The sequence below is a fragment of the Alligator mississippiensis genome, chromosome 1 (assembly GCF_030867095.1).
Source record: "Alligator mississippiensis isolate rAllMis1 chromosome 1, rAllMis1, whole genome shotgun sequence".
In the NCBI taxonomy this organism is placed as follows: domain Eukaryota; kingdom Metazoa; phylum Chordata; order Crocodylia; family Alligatoridae; genus Alligator; species Alligator mississippiensis.
In genome coordinates this window covers 286,854,141-286,872,981 of record NC_081824.1, presented here as the reverse complement: position 1 = coordinate 286,872,981, position 18,841 = coordinate 286,854,141, and the positions used below count along the sequence as shown (strand labels likewise).

Here is an 18,841-nt window from a genome sequence, read left to right as displayed (position 1 = left end):
GACCGATACAGATCCCTATTAGTTCAACAGAGCTGTGCCAAACTACACCAGCAGAGAATCTGTCCTCTCTAGTATTAAGCATAAGTTAGGCTGTACTGAAAACATTTGGTTGATCTTATCTTAATTTTGTTCAAAGTGTGTGTAACTTAACTTTGAACTTAATGTGTAACTTGAATATTCTTGATTCTTATCAAAGAACACAAGATGTTTTGGCAGTCAAAATTAAGGAGAAGTGGAAGAGCTTAATTAAAAGTTATATCCTGCATCATTGTTATTTCAACATGTACCACATGTCCCTTTTATAAAGCCATTTTTTTTAACGTTAGGTACAGACAGAAGGGAAATATCATATGATGATTTTGATCAGTACATATTCCTGTCCTGAACTACAGAGGACAATAGTGCAAAACAAACAAGAATAAAAATAGCACAGTAGTTTGCTTTGTATTTCTGTCATGTTGTAATATTAAACAGTGTGATCTTTACCTCTCAGCTTTTGAGCAAAAACACATGTTGCTAAAGATGAAGCATTTAAAACATTTGGGAAACACTAGTTACCAAGCAACTCTTTGCTGCTCTACTTGAAAAGAGGAAAGAGCTCAACAAGTAGACTAACATTCATCATGACTCACTAACTGGCCCAGTTTCACAGAACGGAGTTTTGAGGTCTTGTCTACAGACATTCAAACTCAGAAAGCAGTAACAAAATGAGAGAACAGCTTTCCCGCTCCCACAGAGACAAAAAAAGAAAAGGCTGAGATTTTTTTTTTAAATGCCGAAACACAAAGTAGCTGGAGAGAGATTAGTATGGTGAGACAAGGAATACGGAGCCAAATAAACTATTTGGCTGTGAAGGGAGAAAGACAACTCACATTTGTAAAACAGTCGTTTAACACACCCTAAAAATAAAAACATCCAAAAAATTACTTTTGCCATTCGTTTTGTGATTTGAGATCAACTCCGTTCATGAAGCCAAGTTTTATACTGCAAGGAAGCAGTTGATCAAGAGTGCTGTACTCAGATTACTTTATGGGTCACAGTTAATGCCAAGGTAACATTTATAAGCAGTTTAAAGTAGTGTTTTCCAAAATGTTGATATGTGGGACACACTTTCTCTGGATCAAAATTGGTGCCACATTTCACTCTTACACCCAAAAGGTTTACTTCTTGTCTTCAAAGCACAACATATTCCATTCCCAGGCCAGAGGAAATGATACCACTTCTGACATGTACTGTTAAAAAGTGATACCAATTACATCTTTCTTTAAGCAAAGGATTTAGGCTCTATCCCAGCGGTTCTTACCTTTTTTAGTGTCAAAGCATACCTTCATCATTTTTCTGTAGCCCTAGCCACTCACTTACGGGGGGGTAAAAGTGTTTGTTTCTCTCATTTGGTTGCCACCACACATACCTGGACTGCACACATTCATAGTCATCCACATGCATGGGGGTACACTCCCAAGAGTAGAATTCCTCTGGGCGTGTAAGTATCAAAACTGCCATTTAAACAACCAGGAGGGGAACAGAATAGTACAACTGCTGGATAAAAGCAATCTGCTCTTTAAAAAGTATTCATGTAAAACGGAGATTGTTAATTTAAACAAGACTCCTATCTGAATCTCATTTGTACTACTCCCAAGAGTCTTTAACACTGGTAGGTAAATGATTTGTGTGGAGAAAGAAACTACTTTTCCTTTGCTCCTGAAAGCCTTTGACAGCATTGTGTATATTACCTATTTCCCTCCACAGTCAGGAACTGTCAACATGCCCAGCTGCTCAGGTTTAACTATATTATTCAAAACATAAGAAGTTAACCCAGTGTAAAAGCCTAAAGGGACACACCTATATCCACCGAAGAGTGGCCCGATTTTTTTAAGGTGACTGGGAACAGGTTTGCCTGAACTAGAACAAACTAGTCTTAGGTGAAAAATGTGTGCCCATACAAGGAGTTACACAGGTTTAACTACAGGTGTAGTTATCCCTCACAATTAGCTCATGGTAATTTTAGTTGATGTTAAAATTAGCATGTGCTTTAAGCAGGCACTGTATCTGGCTGGCTCACCTGCTCTCAGAGGCAGGGCAGGTGTCCCCGACTGCGGGCAGCCAGGAGCTGGCAGGGTCCCCTCAGGCCTGCCAACCCATCTGCTGTTTGGGTCCCTGCTGCCCTCTACCTCGGGTTAGCCAAGGCTGTCACCCCATCCCCAGGGCTTCCCATCTGCCTCTCATCCCTCAGGGCTCCTCCTCCACATCCCCTGGCTTACCTTCACTGCTCCAACTTGGCTGCCACCGCTGTCATGGGGCTGAGTCCAGCTCAGAGGTTGGTAGCAGCATGCGGGAAGTTTTGCTTCCCTGCTTGCTCCCCAGAGGCAGTGCCAGCCACTCAGGTGAGCTGGGAGCTGCCAGGAGGGCAATGAGTGGGGATCTGGAATGCCACAGCTACCCCAGGCTGCCAGGGGAAGGAGGTACCATTCATTCCCTGCCAGCCTGGATCAGGCCTGTCATTCACCACTTGCCCCTCAAAAGCCTGCTTACCACTCCCCACTGCAGCTCCTGGCTTACCTGTGGCTGACAGTACTATCCCAGGGCAGCAAACAAGAAAGGGGAATCCACCCACCACTGCTACTGCTCTCTGGGCTGGGCTCAGTCAGAAGAGTAGCACCCCAGTGGCAGGAGCTGGGCAAGTGGGTTCCCCTTCCTTGCTTGCTCCCCCAAGGACAGCACTGAAAGTCACAAGTAAGCCAGGGGACACAGAGGGTGTGGGTAAGCCGTAAGGGCCTGGAGACAGCTTGGAAGGGGAGCAGAAAGGAGGGGGGAAATCTTACCTTTAGATGCTCCCTCAGGTGCCCTGCTGTCATTGTGGGGAAGACAGAGGGTGCCTACAGATGTTAGGGCCCCGTTTTAACTCATGGTGCTTTACATAAAGCACCATGAGTTAAGAGTTCCCCCACAACCCAACAATGTTGCGGGGAAGCAGGGGGGAAGGTTGGAGCCTGTCTTCACAGGCCCTGGCCAGCAGGTGCGGGGTGCTCACTACCTTTCTCCCCAGCCCTGCCTTCCCCTCCAGCTCCACGGCTGTCAGTGAAAAAGGGAGAGGGATGGGGGAGCTGCTGGCTGCTTTGAATGGCCAGAGCGGGGGGCTGGGGGCATGGAATGGAGCCACCTTGCCTAATGGGACCAGCCCAGCTCCCCCCAGTACCCCAGCTGGGGTAGCTGGGGGTGGCCTGCAAGGCAAGGGGTCTCAGTTCCATCCTGCCCCCCCTCTCAGCTCTAGCGCAACTCTGTAGGGCCACTCTCCTCCCCTCCCCTACTGACAGCCCTGCCTCAATGCGAAAAATTAACCCTGAAGGGAACGCAAGTGCACTGAAGTGCTCTGCTTTACAGTTCCTTAATGTAATACCTGTTCTGACCAGGGTTAATTTAAGTGATCAGCCATTTTAAAAGCATTCTGCAGCATGTTAAGTCATGGCTATAGAGCGCTTTCAGGGGCCTGATTGCGCAAAAAAAGTAACTTGTGTAAGCAAAGGGAGTGGCTGGGAGCGGTGCCTCCTTGGATGCTGGATGACCACTCCCAACTGGTTTTGGGCCCCTGGAGCAGCCACATGACTGCAGCACAAACTGCCCAAAGCCAGTTAGTGATAAACCTTGATGGAAAAAGATTATCTCTAATTTGCTTAGAGGGCCCTTTCCATGCATTTTCCTCCCCTAATACATAGATACTCCTGGTTAAAGGGCCATAAACACATATCCAAGTTACTGTGCAACAACATCCTAAATTAGCGCAAGTCTGTGTGCAGACCAGACCCCAATAACTTCCAATTTTGCAGCCAGCTCTATGTGGACAGCTTGCTATGGGACTTTGACAGAGCTCTACCAAGACATGGGAGTCCACATGCACTTGCTGGATTTCAGGGGTGGGGCCCGACTGATCCATTTCTTGTGTTGCTAGTTCTTGCAAAATCAGCAAAGAGAAAGTGTTGAAGGGAGAATTAAAACCACAAAATTGTTTTGGGATTGCCAACTTAAAGTTTGCTTGGCACCTCATGAAATCTACCATTTCCCATACTAAAGGTTCAATAATTTACTTTAAATCAGAGCTTGGAAGATTACCTTATCCTTTAATCCAGACCATAATGTGCATTACTTTTGTAATAGCCATTTGTTAAAAACCCATTCCTTTCTGAACTGCCAGTTTTAGATGACTCACTGTTGTTATTCATTTGGGTTGCAGTAGCATTCAGAGACCTCAGTTAGGGAATTAGCACCCCATTATACTAGGCAATGTTTACATATGTATTAACAAGGCAGGAGCAAGGCATAGGAAGATGGAAAAATGTATAAAAGGAAAATAAAAAAAGACAACAATAGATGACTGATAGGGACTGCAGACTGGCTCAAGTTCCCTAACAACTGAGATTTTTCTAACCAGCTCTACTCAGTGTTCAAGAATATTCCACGTCCTCCAAGAATTTCTCACAGCCAATATAAAGCACTTATTCTCAACCAAGGTGCACTGAAATCCTTTCAAAGATGCAACATAATGTTCACACTGTTAGGTGTATGAACATGATTCAGAAGATACCATAATTGCAGAGATTTCAAATAAATGCAGAGAATGCATAGTGTCAAAAAGATTTTGACCTGTTATGGGCTTTGAGTTCTTTGCAACAGGAGAATTGTTTTATTCTTTTTCTAAGGTCTAAAAAGGAGTGAAAAGTAAGAGCTGGCATTTCCAAGAGGCACCTTCAGATTAACCAGGGGTGCCTTGAGCCTAAGAACTGATGTAGAGTAACCATTGCTTTCAGTCCTTCAAGGCTTAGACTCATCACTGCAAGTAGAAACATTATTAAAAAAATAAGAAAGCATATTCATATGTGCTGCTTCAGGAGGGATTATATTCTGGTTTACTTCTATTATCTTGCCAGTCATTTATAACCAGTGAACAAAGTAGTCATTGACTAGTGCTAAGAATATGGTTAAGAAGAATATGTTTGTTTCCCAACAGATGATAATTCATCTAGTTTCTATACATGTCTGTTCCAATATGTAGGTCAGCTATAATCGTTCAACCTTTAGCAATGGATATAAACTACTGCTGTTCAAGTCTAAAGAGGCCTGATAACTTGGCAATTTTAAGTGCCACTCTTTTCCATTCAAGTAGTTAGTTGCCCATCTTACTTAGCTATTAGCTTCCTGATATCTTGAAGCTAATGTAGGTTTCTCATCCTTTTGATCCTGTATTTGTTGCAGCAGAAAGTCAGAACCTTACAATAAATATCTTATCAAATAAGCTTCTGCCATTGGAAGCTTAGCTTGGAGAGAAACAGGACACACCTCCTTTAAATCTTGACCATTGGCCTCCAATTAAACATTGTAGGAATATCTTCAAGGGCCTAATATGCAACTCACTAATGGATCAGCAATTGTAATTAAACTTTACATCTCATACAACATTGTTGTTTTGAACTGCCCATTTTTTCATCTATTGTATAAACTGAAAAAAAGAAAGAGATGAACTTCACCGTTGATCAGAAAGTAGCAAACCAGCTAACAGTTATTTGGCATACCCTTCTTTTGTCTCTCCCAAGACTTTTAGTTGTTAAGTCAACAGGGTTTGGGGAAAGGATTTATTAATTTGGCTTGATTGCTAAAACCATGATTTCTAAACCAAGCTTTATGCAATAGAGATCCCTGCACAATGCTCTCTACCAGTGCTAGTCAGCAGAAGACATGACAGCCTCTTTTAAAGAGTGGTGCTGCTTTAATTAACAGTTTTTGGTGAATACCTGAATTTCCAGGGTGTATGAATTTGTAGCAACTTGTATTTGCCTAGTGCATGGGCAACAAAGATACAGCCCATGGGTGAGATCCCACCCATGAATCCCTATCATCTGGACCATGATGCTGCTTGTGGGTCTCAAACCGATCTATATGCCGCACATGGGGCTGGATGTGGTATGTAGGATATGGTATGCAGGGCCAGTGTGCAGGGCCTGATGATTTTGACACCCCTAGCCTAGTTCCTGTCTTGCAGTGAGATTAGCTGACTGCGGTGTGCCAGGGGTGCAATTATGAGTAGTGCTTTGTTTCAGGTGGGCCTTGTCTGCCTACCTGAGGTGTAAACCACAAAGGCTTATAAAAAGGCACCCCTTGTAAACAGAGGAGAAGCAAACAAAAGGCACCTAGAGCTTATGTTTTTCCTTCTCACAGCACAGGTGTTTTCCAGGGACCAAGAAAGCACAAATGGAGACTGGATCAGCAGTTGTTACTTGCATGGGATGCACCATGTTTGTCCGCTTCCCAGAGGACAAATATGACTTAATCTGCACCAAGTGCAGGCTGGTGTCCTTTCTGGAGCAAAAGCACTCATTTGTCATCCATATATTTGTTGTCCTGTGAGGTGTGCTGTTTGCCTAGAGCCTATTTTCAAGATGTTACAAACCGATTGCCAGATCTTATCTGTCCCTTGGACCACTACTCCTTTCTGCTTGTTCATGTAGGCACCAATACAGAATGCAAAAGGTAACCTAGTTATGGACGATAAAGAAAAGGCTAAATTATTTAATGCCTTTTTTTTTTTTTTACTTCAGCCATCTCAAATAAGGTCAGCTAACAGATGGCAAGCATAGCTGGCAGCAAAGATAGGGAAGGAGATGAATAGCTTAAAGTAATGGCAGAAGAGGTTAGGAATTACTTGCTGCTTTCAAATCAGCAGGGCTAGGTGGGATAGCAAGGGGTGGCAATATTTTTGGGCTGTGCCAAAAACACCTGCAACCTCAACTTTCAAGATATTGGCATAACAGGGGCTGACAGTGGGGGAGGCACAAAGGGCCCAATCCTTGTTGTGGCAGCACAGCCTCAGCCCCTTCTCTGCCATTTGCTCTGAAGTGCACGTACACCTGCCACCAGCAGTGAGCCAGACCAGGGCTCTGCAGACCCTGGTGCAAGCTGCTTGCAGCCTCCTGGCTGCCTGCCACAGCTGGTTTGGGCTCTGGGCAGGACCCTGCCATCTGCTATGGAGCCCAGGCTGCTCACAGGAGGCAGCAGTGAGGTCTGTGGAACCCTGGTTTGGCTCATTACTGGCAGCAGGTACACACACACACCTCGAGGCAGACAGCAGGAAAGGGGCTGGGGCCGCACTGCCACAACAATGATTGGGCCCCTCACAGCTCCCCTGCCATTTGCTCTGAGGCACATGTGCCGAATAAAATGCCTTCTTGTGCCATGCATGCCAGGGGCTGCCTAGCCTTGCCCTAGGGAAGTGAAGGAATTGGTGGAGGTTATTTCAGAGCCACTGGCTATTCTCTTTGAGAACTTGTGGAGTTCAGGTGTGGTATCGGATGACTGGAAAAGGACAAATAAAGTGCCCATCTTTAAGAAAGGGAAGGATGACCTGGGGAATTACAGACCAGTCAGCCTGGCCTCAATACCTAGAGAGATCACGAAGTAGGTCTTCAAGGAACCTACTACGAAGCACTTGGAAAAAGAACAAGGTGATCAGGAATAGCCAGCATGGATTCACCAGTTGTAACTTGATTTCCTTCTATGATAAGGTGACAGGCTTTCTGGATATGGGAAGAACAGTGGATGTGGTATATCTTGACTTCAGGAAGGCTTTTGACACTGTCTCCCACAACATTTCTTTTTAACAAGCTAAAAAATAAAAAGATAGACTAGATGTAAATATGGTAAGGTGAATACACTGTTTGGATCATCGATTGCTCAATGTCTAGATGGGAGAAAGTATCAAGTGGGACCCCCAAGGGGGCTGTCCTGGGATAGATATTATTTAACATCTTCATTAACAATTTGGACAATAAGATTGAGTGCACACTTAGCAAATTTGTGGGTAACACCAAGTTGGGAGGAGCTGGAGAAAACTAGAGAAATCCTTCAAAGCAAATCAGATGAGATTCAACAAGGACAAGTGCAAAGTCCTGCACTTGGAATGGAATAATTACATGCACAAATACAGACTGGGGAACTATTGGCTACACTGTGGTACTGCAGGGGACCTGGGGGTTACAGTGGACCATCAACTGAGTACAAGCCAAAAGGACAAAAAAGCCAACAGCATACTAGCTTGAATTATTAGGAACATCACCACAACAATCAAGGGAAGTGATTCTTCTGCTCTATTTGGTACTGCTGACCCTCACCTGAAGTACTGCATCCAATTTTGAGCCCCACACTTCAAGAAGGATGTGGACAGATTGGGGGTGGCAGAAAGAGAGTCCACCAGAGAGCAACACAAATGATTAGAGGCCTGGAAAACATAAGTTACAAGTTAAGGCTGAAAGAGCTAGGGGTATCTAGCCTGAAGAAAAGAAAACCGAGTGCGTGGTGGGGGTGCGGTGATTAACAGTCTTCAAATACCTGAAGGGCAGTTACAAATGATGGAGACAGACTGAAAGGCCTCAAATTGCAGCAGAAGAAATACTGGTTGGAGACTGGGTGGTCAGGCATTGGAACAAGCTCCCTAGAGAAATGGTAGAATCTCCAATCCTGGAAATTTCCAAAAGCAGGCTAGGCAGACACTTGACAGAAGGTTTAGTTGTGACTGATCCTGCCTTGAGAAAGGGGCTGGACTAGATGAAGTCTCTTCCAGCCTGAGTCTCTTAAGTAGGACAGAAGTGGAAGAAGTACAAAGATCATGCACAAATATGAGATGGTATTAATGGGGGGGGGGGGGGCGTTAATACTCCAGATAGCTGCTGGAAAAATAACACAGCAAAACATGAAATTTCAACTCAGCTATCCCAAACCTACATTGGTTCTGTGAACTGCCAGGAAGGAATACATCCTTATACTTCCAATAGTTAAAGTAGATCATGTGGAATACAAGGAGTCTCAGCAAGAAGAATTCTGTTGCTACAGTTGTTTTCCAGAGTAAATTTTGATGAGCTATTCCAGATAACTCTAATATATAACTAGAGATAGTCTTCCATGACAAAAATGATGGTTGAATTCATTCATTAAAAAACAAATTAATCATTGTGTGAACTGCTGTCATTCTGAATATGCGTTTAAATGAACCTATGCGTTTAAATGAACTGGACTCATCTCCGTTTTTGTTAGATAATGAGGCCAAAGCAAGCCTCCCTCATTCTTGTTCAAAAATAGGTGCTCCTTAAAAAGGATCCTTAAATGGATTTGAGAGATGGAATCTCTTAAGTGGATGGATGGACTCTGTTCCTCCCCTCCCCCCATCATGTATTCCGGTTTCAATAAAAGAGATGAAAAAGTTGTTACGTTACAGTTGGCATGTTTATACATTTACTCTGCCTTCTCATTCCAACAAACTCTGTCTTTCTGCAGGTTAGTCAGACACTAATAGTTGATTTGTGGGCTGAAGAATTTTAAGACCGATTCTCTTACAAGGAAAACTGAAGCTACATTATTACAAACTGTCCTGAGTTTGATTCCATCCTTCCTGCTAACTTGTATCTTTAGGAGCAGGTACATTGGTATATTTCTATAAACTTGTAGTTTTGAAACAAGTTATGAAAAGGAATCCTTGTCCTTTTTAAAAATGGTATCTCTCTCTCTCTCCTTTTGAGGCCATGGTATTAGGTATGTTTTCATAGCAATAAGATGTAACATTGAGGTGCCTCTCCAGTTCATGGGGTACCTCCCATTAGATGGAACACCCTACCATAGGGAACATGCCATCACCATGGCTATTTTCTCAGGGAACAGATTCTGGGGGAACTCCCTAACAATGAGTAGCTAACCAACAAAAAGTGACCTGGAACAATCTCTACATCTCTAGTTGCTCCTTACAGGCACTTAACAAGAACCTAAATTCCAGGTAAGATCCTCAGAAGAAGCCACACATAAGCACATCATATTTGTAAGATTTAAAAAATAATTATTCTATACGTGGGATAATTCTGGTTATGTTAAGTTGAAAGTCTGGCAGAAAACAAAGTCCAGAAAAGAGGAAAAAAAGCAAGTATTATTACAACAGCTGAGAAAAATAAGGAAACAGCAGAAGTCGTAGTTGAGCATTTATCTTTAAATTTTCCCTTTGTGCATGGAATATCCCCTTTAGGATGATTTAACTTTAAATGATGGGACATGAATACATACTGAAAATAGCTTTCCTCAGAACTTACAATGAAAAGTTTCTGTTCAGGTTGTTCCAGTACATAGAAATTGCTCACACCTTTTTTCCTTTATGCTGCATCATCCAAGCCACGTCACAGAACGTGTGCTATGTCCTGTGTTTCCATACAGGACAGGGTTGCCAACTCTGACTGAAGCTATTCCAGGAGATTTTTTTCCCCAACATGACAGTGTCATTAATTGAATGTATTTTCTTAAAATAGCCTATTAAAATCTCCCGGATTGCTTTCAACAGTCACCGAAAGATCAATGACTGGGAGTCTGTCAGAATCGGCAACATAGGAGAGTTGGCAACCCTAATACAGGAAGAGTAAGAAACTATACTGGTATACTGAAAGAAAGCTTCTAAAAATTGTGGCCATAATTGTGGCATAATTATATTTCAGCGTTAAAAAACAGAAACAAAACAAATTACCAAAAAAAATCCTAATCACCACCACCAAAAAACAATTACTTCCCCCTATAGCAAAAACAGGTATCCTTTTATGGTTGTTAGTGGCTAATGTGGCATAGTCAACAAACAACCTCCAGATTGTTTTCAAAGGGTTAAACTCTGGCTAGGTCCATCCCTTGACCTTAGGGGATGTGCCATCTTTCCTAAATAAAGTGATTACAACTGTACTGCAGGGTAGGGAAGCCCGTGCTAGAGGTCCTTCACTTCGGCTGCTCCTCTCTGCAGGTTCAGCCTTGGAAGTCTCAACTCTGCTCACCACCTCAAATGTGACTCGCAACTCCCTTCTAAGTTCATTAAAACTTACTTGACCCCTAGTACAAGTTAGAACAACAGGGGCATGAACAGTCAGGGCTTAACCCCAAAGAGCCACAAGCCAGGGGGTCAGGAATAGACAAAGTCAGGGGTCAGAAGCAGGGGGTCAGACTGGAGCAAGGTGTCAGCAGTAACAAAGCAGGGATCCAAGCTGTCATCAGAAATGATAAGTCAGAAGCCCAAAATTAAACAAAGAAGCTTCTGCTCTGTTGAGTAGCCTGCTAGGTAGTGCAAGAGCTGCTGCTTGTAAGCAGACAACCATGCTCATGCAGGCAATTGGGTCTACATGGAAGTAACTGGGCCACAGGCAGTCACGCCCACTCAAACAAGGCCAACTGGAAGTTAATTAGCCGGCCTGGTTCCCTGACTCCTGACACTTGGCTTAGATTGTGATGACCTCTTCCCCAGACTTCATGAAGGTTGCTCAAAACCTGAAAGGTGCTCTCTTAGTTCTCTGAACTATAGAAGTTGAGCAAATAAAATGATCTCACTTCACAGATAGTTTCTGTGTTTCCATCACATTTTATCTGCAAGGTGTTTTGACATAGTCACTCCATATTTGGTAAAAAGGCACTGGTAAAGCCTGAGTGCAAATAAGACTATTTTCAAGAACTAGAAGTACGCGTTCTGAGATTATTCAGTTCTGAATTAAAAGTGTTTTTCTATGATTCTATCAGACTAGCTCTCCGAGTTTCAATTGCAACTTGGAAAATTTACTGAACATATTCTTTACCGTCTTTTATGATCCTTATGTGGCCAGAGTATCTAGTGAAAATGAAAGGAGAATCAGATTCAGAAAAATGTAATTTCATTTACTTCAGTGAAGTTACTCCTCAGATACACCTGCACGAGGAAAGTCAGATTAATGATTTTGGGATGCTTTATAAAGAGATCTGGTGCACATGCATTCAGTAGTGCTTGTCCACCAGTCCACTCACAATACTAGTAGGATGATTACGCTCATTCCTGTAGATTTGTACCTGCTACCTGGAGAACTCAGGAGCCCTATGAGGACTCTGGGGTACTATCACACCACCTGAAGAATACCAACTCTTAAGGAGTTTACTCTGGCATCATCAGTATACATAGGGTAAGGTTTGCCACATCCCTGCAACTTCAGTCAGTTCTCTACTCCCACCCATCCAAAAGGGAGATTTGAAGAAAAAAAAAGGCGCATTAAGATGGAGGGAAAACTGTGACTGTGTATCACAGTTTAAAAGAACATGGATGTTCTTTTAAACCTCTTTCCAAAAACTAGAAAGGCAGGAAGTTAAATTAAGGGTAGGCCCCCCACCAAAAGAAACTGACCACCAAACCCCATACTTGTCCACAAATATAGAAAGACTGATTTATTAGGTGTATAAGTCCTACCAACAGAAGTATTAGGAGAATGAGAAAAGGGAAGAACCAATACTGTGTACGACTGTGGCCATCTTTTTCATCTCTGACCCAACCCCACCACTAAAGGAAACTGAAGACTTCATTTCCTTCCATGTTCAGACAGGACAGGGACAACCATGTAGATGGAAACCTCAGAGACTACTATTGATATTTAAGGATATACTTCAGAAGGTATAACCATAGCTGGCCATGTTAAATTAGCAAGATTCTGCTACAAACATCCCAAACATTCCAAGACTGTTTATATAATAAGAAACAGATATTAAATCTCCTTGCTAAAGTGAGAACATTTAAGGAGGCACCAGGATGCCTGATATGATATCTTAGGCATGCAGTAAAATAAGTTCTACATATGATATTGTCTTATCAGATGCCTGACATATTTTGCTGCATTTTAATCTACCGTTTATCTACAGCTGTGTTTTCATATCTTCTGGTATCTCACACTTACGTTCAGCCTGCCCTCTAGGTCAGGCAAGCTTTTTCAGATTCATTTTATTATGCCCTTTCTTGTTCTTTTTTAGTGAGCTGAGAAAATGATTCAAAAGTAACAAAAACACCTGTGTTGCGTTTCTGAACTTGCAAGATCCAGTTTTGTTTTTCCATTGGCATAATGCATTCAAACCACTTCACAGAAATGCAAAAATATTTGGCTCCCACCTGTTAATTTCTAGGAGAAAATAATATTCTGAAAAGCTGCATTACTGGGTAAAAGCACTATCATGGTTAACCACAAGCCTGCTTAACAGTGTGGAGCTCCAACAACTGTAGTTGAGCATCAGATCAGGTCCCAAGAGACCCAAGCTATTGTTCTCCTTGACTGCCGGCATCTAAAAGCCAAAATATGTATTGAACAAAGAAAGAGCAAACAATAGCTTCACTATATGCTCCCCGCAGTTGTGCTGAAGCTATCGTTTGTTCTTTCTATGTTGGGTACATATTTTGGCTTCGGCTGCTGGAGTCAAGGAGAAGAATAGTTTCAGACTCTGGGGTCTGACCTGAAGCTGTACTAAAGCTACATAGGGCTATAAGCAGCTATGGGGATTAAAGGAATGCAGAAATCAGCTCGGTATTAAGAAAGGCAACATTTGCATTATACTGCTGATTACGCCAAGCGCCACTCAGCTGCCACCGGGATGGCAGCAGCAACAAGAACCTAGGGGACAACTAAGCAGGTTGGTTTCATGGGAAAAAAGCTGCTTGAGTTTCTAATTGCTCTGCTGGATGTCTTCCAGTGGCACCAGTATGTTCCTCCAGGTTACTACAGCACCCAGGGGTGCCTTGAGATCCTTTCAAAAGCAATGTGAGCCCTGTTAGGGTGAGACCCCCCCCCCCCCCCCAATGGCAAGAGAACCAGAGAGATTTTTAAGGCCTGGCTAAACAAAGCCTCGGCTGGGATGATCTAGTTAAGGATGGTCCTGCTTTGAACAGAGGGTTGGACTACATCAGTGTTTCTCAACCCATGGGTTGCAACCCAAAAGCAGGTTGCAAGAATATATGAAAGAGTCATGAACAAACTTTAAAAATGGATCAACCAACTTAAAAAATGGATTCTCCTTTAAAGGAGAAAAAATGTGGGAAACCATGGCTTTCCTCTTGCAGGCTGGCAGTCCTAGCCTCTAAGGGGCTGCTTGGGGCTCTCCATGCCTCGCTTACACTCACCCCCTGCCCCACACACTGCAGGGCCGGGGCCTGGAACAGGGGCAGTGGCTCAGGAGCGAGCAGGATTGGGTCAGAACTGTCCATCGATGTTTACACATGGGTCCCGATACAAAAAAGGTTGAGAACGACTGCACTAGATAACCTGCTGATGTCCGTTCTAACCCTCATGTTCTAGGAATCGAATGATTTTGAAGAGGGAGTTTAAGTTAGAGAAAAATGCCCTCAGGAGCAGGGCAGTAAAGCACTGGAAAAGAGAGACTTTTCAGTGGTAGCAGATGACAGAGGTGGCACAGTCACCCACCCCCACAATCTTCAAAAAGCATCTTGCCACTTGCCTTGCTAGGGTCATCTGACCCCAGCAGTCTTTCCTGCCTAAGTGCTGGGGGACTGAACCTGATGATCTTGTAAGGTCCCTTCCCAGCCCCAGCATCTATAAAACAAGGAGTAATGGTCTCAAGCTGCAGCAAGGGGAGTTGAGGTTGGATATTAGGAAAAACTTTCTCCCTAGGGATGTAGTGAAACACGGGAACCGGCTCCCCAGAGACTGTGGTGATGCGTAGAGGGTGCATGTGCACCCCCTGTCAGGCTACACTCCCCACTCAAGCAATGGGCAGGGGTGCAGGTGGGAGCGCCAGTGCCTCCCTGCAAGTGCCGGCTGGGGAGTGGGGACTTGCAGGGGAGTCGTGCAACCAGCCAGGGGAGGCCCAGGCAACATTTGGGGGAGGGGGAATATCATATGCCCCCCTGACTAAGGCGGCACCAGTCCCCCATGCCCAGAGAGGTGGCAGACTCTCCATCCTTGGAGGCCTGCTATGACAAAGCTTTGTCTGGAATGACTTAATTGGGGCTGGTCCTGCTTGGAGCAAGGGGCTGCACTAAATGACCTGCACAGGTCCCTTCCCACCCTCCTTTTCCCCTAGGGCTCTGGAGCAGCTGCTGCCTGGAGGCAGAAGTGCCATGAAACGTGAAAACGAAAACGAGAGCGTGAGCACAAGCAAGCAAGCAGCATTTGTTACCCCTCCCTCTCCAGGACCCTGCGGCTGCGAGGCGGGAGGAGGCGGCAGGGACCCCGCCGCCGCGCCGGCCGTCCCGCGCTCCCTGCCCGAGCGGAGGAGGGAGGCGAAGAGCGGGACCCCCCGGCTCTCCCGGCCCGTGCACGGCTGGAGGGGTCCCAGCAAGGCCCCCGGGAGGGAGGGAAGCACCGCCACTTACAGCTAAGAGCCCCCAAGGCGCCGAGCAGGAGCAGGAGGCAGGGGCGACTCGCCATCTTCCCGGCTGCAGCCGCTCTGCGGCCGCGGGACGCTGCTAATGAGGCGGAGGCTGCTCCGAGCTCGGGCTCCTGCGCGGCGGGACCCCCGCCGCAGCCCCGGGAAAGGCAGCCGCGGGCAGCGTCCGGCGCGGCGCCGGGGGCGGGGGACGAGACAAAGGAGCGGCCCCTGCTCCTCGGGGCGGCGCTGCTCCGCGCCTCCCGTGGCCTTGGGCCAGCCCCAGGGTGGGGTGGGGTGGGGTGGGCGCCACTAGCTGGGAGCAGAGCCCCTCTCCCTCGTCCCAATCAGCCCCGCCGGGCGAGGGTCCCCGCGGAGATGGGAGCGCTTGTATCAGACCGACTGACTTGGGGGGGAAAGTTCTTCTGTCAGCTTCGAGGCGTTAGCACCCTTCTTCAGGCAGTAGGAATACCCTGCCGGTGTCATGTGAACGAGGAGCCTCTGATAACAAAAAAATAAATAAATAAAAATCCGTAATTTGGGGTTAAAAAAGGTAAGCCAAACGCTACATTTTTCCATGATCAAAATGAACCGCCACTAGCGTATAGATACATAGATTCCTAGACATTAGGGCTGGAAGGGACCTCGGAAGATCATCGAGTCCAGCCCCCTGCCCCAAGGGCAGGAAGTCAGCTAGGGTCATAGGATCCCAGCAAGATAAGCATCCAAATGTCTCTTGAAGGCGTTCAATGTAGGTGTTTGAACCACCTCCGGTGGCAGGCTGTTCGAGGCCTTGGAGGCTCAGACAGTAAAGAAGTTCTTCCTTATGTCCAGCCTGAAATGGTCGTGGAGGAGTTTGTGACCCTTCAACCTCATCATGACTCAGGGCGCTCTGGTGAACAAACGTTCCCCCAGATCCTAGTTAGCACCCCTGATAAACTTAGGGGCCACCAGATCACCTCCAAGCCTGCGCTTTTCCAGGCTGAAGAGTCCCATAGCTCTCAGCCTTTCATCGTAAGGTCTGTTTTCCTGACCTCTGATCATGCGCATGGCTCTCCTCTGCACCCTCTCAAGCTTCTCCACATCATTTTTTAATTGTGGAGCCCAAAACTGGACACAGTACTCCAGCTGCACCCTCACCAAAGCTGAGTACAAGGGGAGAATAACGTCCTGGGATTTGCTTGAGAAGCATCTGTGGATGCAAGCCAGCATTTTGCTCACTTTACTAGTCGCAGCATCACATTGATGGCTCATATTCATCTTGTGGTCAATCATGACCCCCAAGTCCCATTTGTCCGTAGTGCTAGCCAGCGTAGCGCTGCCGAGCCTATAAGCATGCTTCAGGCTTTTCTTCCCAAGGTGGAGAACCTTGCATTTTTTGGTGTTAAACACCATCAGGTTCTTATCTGCCCATTTCCTGAGCCTGTCAAGGTCAGCCTGGATCACCCTCCTGTCCTCAGGTGTGGATGCTTTACTCCAGAGTTTGGTGTCGTTGGCAAACTTGGCCAGTCCACTTCTGATACCAATGTCCATATCATTAATGAAGATATTGAATAGTATAGGCCCAAGGACAGAGCCTTAAGGGACCCAGCTGGTCACAGGGCACCATGACAATTGACTTCCGTCAACCACCACCCTCAAGGTCCAACCACAGAGCCAATTCCCCACCCAGCAGACCGTGGTGGATCTGAGGCCACAATTGGCCAGTTTTGCTAAGAGGTGATCATGGGATACCAGATCAAAGGCTTTTTTAAAGTCAAGATATATGGCATCAGTCTTCTCCCTTGTCCAGGTGATATGTCACCTGGTCGTAAAAGGAAATGAGATTGGGCAAACAAGACCTACCCGCAACCAACCCGTGTTGCCATCAGCCAGTCTGCTAAGAATGGCCTCTTTGATAATCTTTTCTAAGACCTTCCCCAAGATAGAGGTCAGGCTGATGGGCCCATAGTTTGCCGGATCCACTTTCCTCCCTTTCTTGAAGATAGGCACCACATTGGCCTTCTTCCAATCATCGGGCACTTCACCAGAGCACCAGGAGTTCTTGAAGATCCGTGCCACGGGCTGAGCTAGAATGCTAGCCAGCTCCTTGAGTACCCTGGGGTATAAACTGTCAGGGCCAGCTGACTTGAAGGTGTCCAGCCTCTCAAGGTGTTCCTTCATGAGGTCGGCATTGATGGAGGGTAAGGAATCTCCCTCACCTGGGCCTCCCTGTCTCGTAATGGGTCGGGGTGTCTCATGGGACTCGTGAAAGACCGACGCAAAGTACCTATTTAGCAAGTTGGCTTTTGTACGTGCATATACATATAGTAGAGTTTCATTTTGATCATGGAAAAAATGTGGATTTGGGGTTACTTTTTTTAAGATAGATGTATATTGATCTCTATATCTATAGATGCAGAGAGAGAGAGAGAGCCACATATTTCTGTGATCAAAATGAAACACCACTAGATCTATAGACATGAACAACGCGTGCCCCCAGAGGCTGGGGGGGCATGGCAACCCCCGCAGGGAGCTCCCACAAGCAGCCGTGGCAGTGGGGGGGGGGGTGGCAAACTCTGATTAGCAGTCGGCAACCACTCACAGGCACCACTGGCGGAGTCTGCAGTGAGGGTTGGGGGGAGGAGGGGATGGAGAGTGGCAACTGCCCACAGGCGCTGGTGGCAGCAGCCAGTCGCAAGAGATGCACCACCAATCTTGGGGGGTGAACGTGCACCCACGTGCACCCCCTACATGTCGCCGATGTCTATAGAGAGAGAGAGAGAGAGCTAGATCTATATAGATGTATAGATATAGTGGCGTTTCATTTTGATCACAGAAAAATGTGTATTCGGGGTTACTTTCTCTCTCTCTCTCTCTCTCTCTCTCTCTCTCTCTCTCTCTGTGTATAGATAGACAGATAGATAGATACAGACAAGCACCTAGCTGGGGTCTGACTCCAGCACTCTTTTCTGCCCAGGGCAGAGGGTCAGACTTGATCTAGTAAGGTCCCTTCAGACCCTAAAAATCTATGAAATCTATAGATAAAGATATAGAGAGAGATATAGATATAGTGGTGTTTCATTTTGGTCACAGAAAAATTTGGATTTTGGGTTACTTGTTTAACCCAAAAATTGGGGATATTTTTTTTAAATCAGAGAAAACCAGGATCCCTGGTTATGAGTCTTCCATTGACTGAAGAAAAGTGTTTGTGCCTGAAAGCTTGCAACAAACTTTTTTCCAACTATTTAGTTGGTTTAATAAAAGAGATCACATCTACCCAAAGAACCTTGCCTGCCTATGTGCTTAGACCAACACGGCTACAACAAACACCCTTTCAATGCTGCCAGGTATATAATAATTATCATATTTGTATGATAATTCCAACCCTGGTACAATCAACAATAGTAAAAGTGTTCAAAAGGTAGGATAGTTTTGGAGATAGCTAATTGATGCAGCCTACGTGAAGCCCAAGTCACTCTCAGGGAATCTTATCCAACTTTTGGGTTTGCTGTCAGCACTTTCTTATGACTGTTTGCGTCAAAGTAAAGAAATGATTTAACTCTGATGACCCAGTTCTCACTCATTCACTGGCAACTGATAGTGATTAATATAAAGTAAATAAGAAGAAGGCTTATTTGCATACTTACTTGCATAATTTTTCAGTGTAACCATAGTTTTTTTTCAGCAAATACAATAATTT

At 45.4% G+C, this 18,841-nt stretch overlaps 1 protein-coding gene across 1 annotated transcript in view; it reads right to left on the bottom strand.

Moving 5' to 3' along the window:
- The window catches only part of JAM2 (junctional adhesion molecule 2), a 52,680-nt gene extending 37,311 nt beyond the window's left edge, over positions 1-15,369 (bottom strand). Inside the window, exon 1 of the mRNA XM_006264132.4 lies at positions 15,167-15,369. Within this exon, the coding sequence (XP_006264194.2) occupies positions 15,167-15,221 (55 nt within the window). The 5' untranslated portion in view covers positions 15,222-15,369. The remainder of the gene's footprint in view (positions 1-15,166) is intronic.
- Positions 15,370-18,841: the final 3,472 nt, after the last annotated feature.